This window comes from Coffea arabica, chromosome 7e (genome assembly GCF_036785885.1).
Source record: "Coffea arabica cultivar ET-39 chromosome 7e, Coffea Arabica ET-39 HiFi, whole genome shotgun sequence".
NCBI lineage: Eukaryota > Viridiplantae > Streptophyta > Magnoliopsida > Gentianales > Rubiaceae > Coffea > Coffea arabica.
Genome location: NC_092323.1, coordinates 45,714,377 through 45,724,056, shown reverse-complemented (window position 1 = coordinate 45,724,056; position 9,680 = coordinate 45,714,377). Strand labels below are relative to the sequence as shown.

Genomic DNA, 9,680 nt, shown 5'->3' with positions numbered 1-9,680 from the left:
GTTTTCTTGAAAAAAAAAAAAAAAAAAAAAAAAAGGGATCGTGGCCTGCAAGCTGCATTTTTGGCAGCTTGCAAAGGGCTAACTTCGTACGTGCCATTGAAGGGCAGGATGAAGGCAGAGGCTGGCCTTCATCCTGACCATTCAGTGGAGGGTTTAAGGGCCTTGGAGTTTCATATAAAAAAAAGAAAACATCAGCCGCAAGAGGGAGTTTTTTGGGGGGGGCATCGACAGGCAAACAGAAAACTGAGCAAGGGTTTGGGCAAGAAACGAAAGGAGAGCTGAGCTAGAGATTGACAGCCAGAAATCTAGAAAGAGAAAAGGGAAAAAGCAAAAGAAAAACCAGGAGAGTTTTGAGAGTTAACGGTGTCGGTGAAGGTGTTCGGCATTTGGGCAGTAACCGCAGCCAGGGGGAGGATTTGGGAGATAGGTTTCGAAGAGAGAAAAGAGAGCAAGAGAGGGGCGGCTGGGTTTTGAGCAAGAAACAAAAAGAGAACTGGGAAGAGAGCCGAGAGAGTTAGGAAAGAAAAACTGAGAAAGGTGAGGGAAAAGAGCGGCGGCCAGAAGAGGAAATTTTCCAGAAAATCTGCTATCCACGCTGACTTTCTGTTATCTTTGGAGGCAATTTTCTCTATGGATTTGGCCCCTTATTGTAGATTTAGACAATCTGGAACATCTACAGCGTAATGGGAGTGTTTTCCATTCAGAAATCTTGAAGGGGAAACCACAGAAAGATAGCCAAATCTGGAGCCAAAGTGATGACTCCATCTGTGCCGAAGTTCTGCGGCGGCATTATTAATCCCGTTTCTGCAATCAGTGTGCATCCCCTCGACAACATTTCACGTTCAACTGGCCATGAAATCTTCCTCAGGTAACTGTAGTCTCTCCTTTTGTTCATTTTACATAATAGTGTAGGGATTTAAGCTAGTTAGATGCGGGTTTTAGGTTGCTTTTGCTGTTGCCAACATTTAATACCCACGTTCATCTTTCTGTTGCACTGATTTTGGTGGTTGTGATTAGTTGTATGCCTGATTGGGGGAACAGATGATTGTTTGGAGTGTTAATAACCCGGGTTGGAGGTCGTGACATTGGGAAGTTTGAGTAGACAAATCACTAAGCATTCATTTCATTACTTCGCATGAATCTGTTTTGGTTGAATTGTGAAGCCGCAGAAATTTTCCAACTTTGCATGTTTTTTATTCTGGTTTTCTTGGTGATGCGGGAAGCACATTTGGTGAGCTTTTTGTTGGGTTTCAAGCTGTGTTCGGCTGGGATGTGTGCACGGAAATCTGCTGCAACGAGCAACAAGCTCGTAGCTTCTGGTTGTTGCAGCGGTTAGACAGAACTGATTTTTTTTTGGGATGATTGAGGTTCTGGTTTCGCACGCCCCTGTCTTGGCAATTTTGTTGGCTGATGTGAAGTAATTCATCTTATCCGTTTGATGCTAATTCTTGGTGGTCCATGTTAGAAGAATCCGAAGGTTGTCTTGCTGTTTTGCTGGTGCTTAAGACAGCGTTTTGAAGCTGCAATTTTTGTAGTAAAAGGAAATATTGCAGTAGTGCATGAATTTCTGCCAATTATTTGCATTTTCTTAATTGGAGTAATTGCAAAGCTGTGTGTATGAATCTGCTGTGCTGAAATTGCTGAACCATGTGTTTAAAGATTATGTAGCAAAGTTCCGCATATAGCTTCATCAATTTGTAAAATTTTGCTGCAGCATGTTTCTCACGTAGCTTGCATGGGTTGCATGAAAAAGTTCCCAAAACTTGCACTTTGAGCCCCAAGTCTCCCCTTAAGCCACTAAGGCCCAAAAACTTTGGAAATTTAATCAATTGGATCCCTTGTATTTTTGCAGCAATGCATGATGGCCCAATTACATTCCATGTTCTTGCAATTAGGTCCTAAGATACTTGCATTTGAACCATTACTTGCCCTTTTCTTTGTCCCTAGACCCTTGAAGCTCCTAAAAGGGTTTGATTAGGCTTGAATGCTTGGTTAGTGTTCGCAATTGAGTCCTTGGAGCCTCAACTTTGCAATTCGATTGCTCGTTTGCTTTCATTTTGCTTAGGTAGTACTTCATGCATGAATTTGTGAACTTCATGACCAAGTGAGCTTGGTTTTGCACATTTTCTTTCATTTTTTTAAATAAATTGGTACCTTGACCATTTCTTTTATTTTGGAGGATAAATAAGTGATTTCACTTCATTGGGCCCCACTTTCAAGGGAGGTACACTCTATCCCTCACTTGCACTTCATTTGACCCTATGTGCTCCTACGTGTTATGTGAATATGCCTGTCTACTTCGCTTTCCTTACCTCCTTGCATGCGTTTACTTACTTTTACTTTTATTTAAGTTTTTATGGGGTATGTGTACACCTCTTGGCTTGTAATAGATAGGGCTCGGAGAGCATCTGGTCCATTTCCCCTTCCCCTTTATGCTTTTATGGGGTATGTGTACACCTCTTGGCTTGTAATAGATAGGGCTCGGAGAGCATCTGGTCCATTTCCCTTCCCCTTGCTTGCTTGTTTTTGTTGCTACATGTTTAATTGCTTTACTAGGCTCTTGCATCTAGTCGAGCATGCTAAATGCTATGTGCTATGTGTTTACGAGTATTTTGGCATGTCTACTTGCTTTCATGGCCATGAATGAATGGAATGGATGAATGTACGTTTCCGCTAGTCCAACGCTGGTCGGAATTCATAGAATGGGCTAGTCCAACGCTAGACCCTTAGGGATTTCCCCTCATTAGCATATCATTTGCTTTTTCACCACATATCATGCATTTTTCTTAGTTTTATCACTTGGCATGCTCCTCGAACCCCCTTTCCCTTCATTTTAGGATTTTTGCATATCATGATAGTTGTAGGGTCCATTTGCTTGAGGGTCCCCTTCTGATAAGGGAAACGAGCGAGTGTGGCTACTCGATAGCCTTAGCACGCTAGTTTTGCCTTCTAATCAAAGGAAAAATCGAAGTCGACAAGTTAGGAGTCACTCCCATACCCGACCTGATGCATTCCCTTAGGTTCATTCATTCTCATTTATCACTCACTCATTCTTTTCAATTCACATTTTCCTTTCCTTATTGTTCATTTTGATTTCTACTTCACAAAATTGCATTTAATTACACCTATATGTACTTATCACTATATTTCATACACTTGCACACAAACACTTGGAATTTTCATACAATTGCACACGTGCACCTTTTCATACACTTCCACACTTGCACATTTGGGTCTCATTTGCATTAATCGACCTCTATGGGGTTTTCCTTTGTTGGCCGCCACAATTCATGTGGTTTGGGACCAAAAGCCTCACGAGAGACATCGTAGAATTTAGGATTGCATTTTTCTTTCCGTTTTGCATTCATATAGTCATATCCAACGTGCGAACATATATTGGGTAGAAAATTAGGAAAGGTAAGGTTAAGTCGCGCAACTAGCCTTGGCTAGGTCAAAGGGGTGCCTTGGATTTTTATCCTTGCCTTCCCCTTTGTCAAACGTGACCCCCGAACCTTTTTTTTTGGCTTACGTGGACTAGGAGTCGTTTTAAAAAGGGTTTTACTACTTTGTCTTTAAAAACACTTTTTGGGTGACTTGGTACACCCCAAATCTATACCAAGTGGCGACTCCGTTTTCATATTTAAAAAACCCTTTTTAAATTTTCATTTGGCCAAATCGTCGCTTTCCAAAGTCCCATGGCCTATTTACTTTTCATTTTGCACACGTTCACACCACACTTCACACACCACACAATTCATTCGAAAAGTGGGGCGCGACAGTTGGCGACTCCACTGGGGACTTCCTAAGTGGGTCCAAGCATTTGACTTAGCCATTCGTTTCCTTTTTCTACCCTTTTTATGCATTGCATGTGGATATTAGATTGCATTTTTCATTTTTAGGACCTTTTGTCTTATGTACGTAATCAAACCAATCCCTCGACTCACGAATGTATGTTTGAATGAATGTTTACTTGTTATCTCGCGCTTGCATTGCATTTTGGGAGGTATGGGTCACCCTAGAGCCTCGCGTTGGTTCTTGACCCTTCCCCTCCGAACGAGCACTAACATACGAGCATACGCTTTACTTCTTTTATCCCTTTATTTTTCTTTTAGTGGCTTGCCACGCCACTCCACCCTATTAGGATTAGGTGACTCACTTGGACATGTGATCACGACACGATGTGTGTGTAGCATGTTCCAATGGGTCACTCAATCTTCCACTTAAAGCTATTGGTTGATAGCCTTTAGCTTTTGGTCGAAGATTGAGGTTTTGATAGATTCACTCAAACACGTAGCCGTGACACGATGTGTGCGTAGCGGTGTTTGAGGAATCGCTCGAGCCACCGATAAAGAACCTTGGGATTGATGACCCTTGGTTTCTAAGTCTGAAGGCTCGGGGACCTGAGCTCATCAAGTCTAGATGCATTAGCGAACCCCAGCCTCATGCATCCATATTAGCATTGCCTAGGGTAGAATCGGCCTTACCCTAAATTAGGAAACACTATTCACGAGGGGAGGGGTCCCACCCCTTTTTCCTTATCTGTCTCTGTTGCTTTTTATATTATCTAATTGTCCAAATGTGTTATGTGTTATGTGTTGAACTCACGTTTCCTTGTCTTTTGTCTTTTGCATTCACAAACGTTAGGAAATAAGAGGTCTGGCACGATCCTCTTTTAGGACCTACCCTTGTAGATAGGTTATTGCATGCTTGAAAATTGTGATATTCTTTGTTCATAAATTAATAATGCCATGTCACTTTAGGCTTACCCTGGCAGATAAAGGGTTCCTTAGTTCACGTTTAATTTAAATTGCATATTTACATAGCTTTAATAAACTGGCATCATGCATAAACCATAGAAAGGGAATGCCACATAGGGAATCCCGTGTTTAGGAATAAGCCACCTCGTGTCTCGGATATTTAATCCAGTGAGACTTGCACGTTTACATTTTGTACCATCCAAAGGGGTAGTGCACAAGGTAAGGTAGGATCCGATTATTTTCATAGAGTGATCTTTGGAATATGAGCATCTAATAATCACTTTTTGGTCATTTTATCAAAAATTGGTAAAAATCCCTTGCGTGAAGGACATTAATTCGAAGAAAATTCACAAGTGATTTCTCATGGTTGAGATGATAAATATGGAGGCCAAATCTTGATTTTAGAAGGTTCATAAACTAATTTTCTGAAATCACTAATGGCCGGATGATTCAATCGATCCATTTTGCCAATTCATAATCAATTTTGAATAAACCATTCATTTGACCAATTTACCCTTTTTAGGGTCATTTGACCAATTTACCCTTTTTAGGGTCATCCGGTCGATTTTGAATAAATCGTCCATTTATTTGGTCAATTTACCCTTTTTAGGGTCATCCGGTCGATTTTCAATAAATCGTCAATTCGTTTGACCAGTTTACCCTTTTAGGGTTACCTGGTCGATTTTCAATAAATCGTCAATTCATTTGACCAATTTACCCTTTTTAGGGTCATTCGGCCGATTTTTGAATAAATCCCTAATTCAATTTCATTCATTTGACCAATTTACCCATTTTCAGGGCAACCGAGCCGATTTTGAATAAAACAAGTATCGTTCAATCTATTTGATCAATTTACCCTTTTTAGGGTGATCTGATTAATTTTGGATAAATTTCATTCAATTCATTTGACTTGTTCCCCTTTTTAGGGTAATTCGGTCGATTTTAAATTTCATTCAACCCATTTGCCCTATTAGGGTTTCATTGTCAAATTCCAAATTGGAAAATCTAGTCAATTTTGAAGAAAACCGTCCATTGCATCTAACCACTTGATCAATTAGGGTTTTGACCCGTAATTCGCTGAGAAATTTTATCAACGAATTCCAATCTTTTCGATAGGAAGTTCGTCAAGGTCAAACCCGTGCGTTTTTGCAAATTTTTGTACCGATCAAAAGTGATCCATCCATTCGGACGTTGACCTCATTTTGATAAATATCTCTCGTCACCCTAATTGACCAAATTCTTTCAAAATTATTTTTCACTCCATAAGCTGATTGGATCCATCAGGTATTGTATAGTGCCTGCTCTGGAGGATTACATTTTCATGCTAGGCCTACCCTTGGCACAAAAAGGGTTCCCCCATAGGACATGCATCCCAATTATTTTAATTTTTACTAACTCCTGTCCTTTTCGTTTCCTTTTTCTTTTCTTTTTGACAACAGTCAATCAAGAAGGACATTTAATAAGGGTTTTCCTACATTCTCAGGTAGTATATAGCTACCCGAAAAGCCCCATTATCACCCGATCGCGTAGCTGAGCTTCAAGAGATAGTGTAAACATGAGTACCCATCCAGAATCGTCTGATAGGCCCGCCACCACATCACCGACTGACTTGGCAAGTATGGGAGCTCAACTGAGCGAAGTTCTAAACCGATTTAATGAGCTGAGCGTTGAAATGATGGCCCAACGGCGCGTAATCGATCAATTGGTAGCTAGTGGTGCTAGCGATGAACAACATGAGCCCTTACCTCCTGGCCAATCTGGACCTCAACCCATATTTTTACCTTATACTCAAACCTTTGTTACTTCACAAGTCATAAACCCACCTGAGGAAGCCTTTACTTATTCCACTCATGGCCCGCAACCTGCTCATGTACCTCACATCCAAACAAACCCTCCTCATGTCCAAATTCCCCAAAATTATCCGCCAATTACTATGAGCATGGCATTCGAGCCACGGGGACCTTATTATTACCCCACCGCTGAGCCGTTCACCCTAGATACCGCTGCTCAAGGGAAAATTGAAGCCGGGGAGTCATCCGCACCAGTGGATAAGAATTTGCTAAAGCGATTGGATCGGTTTGAGGATTTCATAAGGAAAAGCCAAGGCTTGAACAAACAAGGAGGGTTGGACTACAACGAGCTGTGCCTATTTCCGGATATGCAATTGCCCATGGGTTTCAAAACCCCCAAGTTTAGCAAGTATGATGGAACGGGCAACCCCAAGACGCACCTCCGAATGTTTGCCAACAAGTTGGGTAAGCCAATAGATGACGAGAATCTACCAGTTCGTTTGTTTCCTGAAAGCTTAGAAGGTGACGCGTTGGATTGGTATTCCAATTTGAAGCCTGAGGATATGAGATCTTGGATGGATTTGTCAACTGCTTTTATGAGGCAATACGAATACAATTGCGAGCTCGCTCCAACGAGGGCCACACTTGAGGGGACTAAAAGAAAACCATCTGAGGACCACAAGACGTACGCGAAGAGATGGAGGAAATTGGCCGCCAAGGTGGAGCCTCCTATGACTGAAAACGAGATTGTTCGCACGTTCATCAAAGCTCATGACCCGCCTTACTTTGAGGAAATTTTTCGAATGACCGGGTGTTCCTTTGCCGAAATTGTCAATAAATTGGAAGAATTTGATGAGTTTGTGAAGGCCGGAAAAATTATTAATGTGTCAACATTGAAGATGCAACTAGAGGCTCTGCAAGGCCAGAATGTCAGTGGGAAAAAATCCCAATCTAAGGGAAAAGAAGAGGAAACTGCTTTTGTTGGGAATCAGGGCCCCTCGGCCAGACCTAGATTTTCAAACCGCCTTGCTTATTCATCACCCTATCCATGCTATCCAAACTTCCGTCCTATCCATCATACTACTATTAACCATTCTCGACCTCGACCAAATTATCCAAATGTACTCACACCACCCTTTCAAAATCCTCAACCAAGTCTCCAAACTAGACCTCGCCCTCCTTTTAACCCAAGACCTATTCCACCCCCTAGCCCAAATTACTACTACCAACAAATCAGTGACACCCAAAATTCAACATCAAACCGAACCTTCACCAATCTAGGTCGGCCTGTTGACCAATTATATGAGCAATTAAAAGCTGTTGGGAAAATTGGTGTTATACCTCCTAAAATCTATTCCAATCGCTTTCCTTCTGACTATGACCCTCAAGCGGTCTGCGCTTATCATTCTGGAGCTCCCGGGCATTCCACCAATGATTGTCGGGCATTGAAACATGAAATCCAGGATATGATCGAATTCGGAGAAATAGTGCTAAGGAAAAAGGGTGAACAGGGACAGAGCATAAGTACAAATCCCTTTCCCGAACACAAGGACGCCTTTGAGGCATCCAACCCCAATGAAGAAATTTGAGAATCCTGGAATGGGCTGAATTAGTGAGATTCCTCTCCCTTGAAGGGAATTTCGATAAATTTGGGGAGTTGTTTTGGTTAAAACCAATGAAAATCGTTCATACATGTGTCTTTTGTTTAACTATGTTTTTTTTTTTTGTTTTTTGTAAATAGTTTTCAATCAAGTGACTGCCAAAGACACGTTTCATAAGTTTGGTTTTGTCTGGAAATTCAATAAAATGTACAGTTTTATATATTGTGACTTACACATTCTTTTCAGATGGCCCAGAATAAAATCGTCTGACCCTTTGGATATCACTGTTCAGAAATTTGATGGCAGCGATCTCACGAATGTGAATTTGAATTTCCAAATGAAAGGAGTAGGGGAAGAGACATTCGAAAATGTTTCAAAGAAGCCTGACTGAAAAAAAAAAAGAAGAAGTTCAAGCAGAATCAGGATCGAGATTAGAAATAAGAAGCAGTTAAACACTGTCCATCATGGTCAATATGATCGAAAGGATTGGTCCGTGATTACTCTTAAAGGGACAAATCAGGATCATTCAGGCGAGAAGACAAAGCATTAAGGTGAGTTTCGTCAGTACAAAATGAAGCCAAAAGGAGAGTTTGCCGCAAATGGGTATGGTGCTCTTATCATCAAAAGGGTATCGCCTGGTGGAGCACTTGTTCCCTCAATCAATCAACTCGGAGATGTGTAAGAAATTTTCATCTGATAAATGAAAGTTTTCTTTTAGAGTTAATGTGAAGAATGGAATGAGAGTCAGGCCCTTTTCTTTTCCCATTAAGACATTATATCCCTAGTTATCCCTTTTGAGCCTGGAGAATAGATCATTTCATTTGACAACCTCTGAGAATCGCAAACCCCACACTGGGGCAAATTTAGTTTGAAAGGAAAGGAAAAGAGAGAAAACCCCACATTGGGGTAAATTCAACTTTTGAAAGAAAGTCGAAAGAAAAGGAAATGAACAAAAGAATGCCTCAGTTAAAAATAAACTGGGCAAATTTTCAAAATTTTGAAAGATGGGTGAAAGAAAAAAGAGAAAAGAAAGTGAAAGAAAGAGAATCTCAGTTGAAAATAGACTGGGGCAAGTTTTGGTTTAACCCTAAAATAGGGTTAACACGAAAATGCGATCTCAGATCTTTTGAACTACTTTTTGAAGTCTGTCTTCAAGCCTTAACCTTTCCTAGCACCTCACCAGACCCCATTACAAAAGCCAAAAAGTCCTGGCTTCCGTTCTTGGCATTACCTTTTTTAAGGAAATTTTCTAAGTCACATGGCAAATGATGTCAATACGCCTTCACTCATATTGTAAGGGAAGGGGTTGTCGCACTGATGCCATTATTTCTTAAAACACATTTTTTGAGTTGGTAAAAGCTATTGGCAGGATTTGTTCATCAGGTGAAAATCCGAAAAGGGGACCTGTGAAAAGAAAAGGAAAAGAGAAGAAGAAGAGAAAAGAAAGAAAGAAAAAGTAAGCAAAAAGAATGAAAAAAGTGGGAATGGCCTTAGTGAAAACCTAAAGGGGCGCTAAGGTAGAGTTTCATGAG

At 40.9% G+C, this 9,680-nt stretch overlaps 1 protein-coding gene across 1 annotated transcript; it reads left to right on the top strand.

Moving 5' to 3' along the window:
- LOC113700352 (uncharacterized) lies at nucleotides 1-8,872 on the top strand. Its single transcript, XM_027220781.2, has 2 exons — nucleotides 1-868; nucleotides 6,241-8,872. Exon 2 carries the CDS (start codon nucleotides 6,313-6,315, stop codon nucleotides 8,134-8,136), a length of 1,824 nt encoding a protein of 607 aa, XP_027076582.2. The 5' UTR covers nucleotides 1-868; nucleotides 6,241-6,312; the 3' UTR covers nucleotides 8,137-8,872.
- The last annotated feature ends 808 nt before the right edge of the window (nucleotides 8,873-9,680 follow it).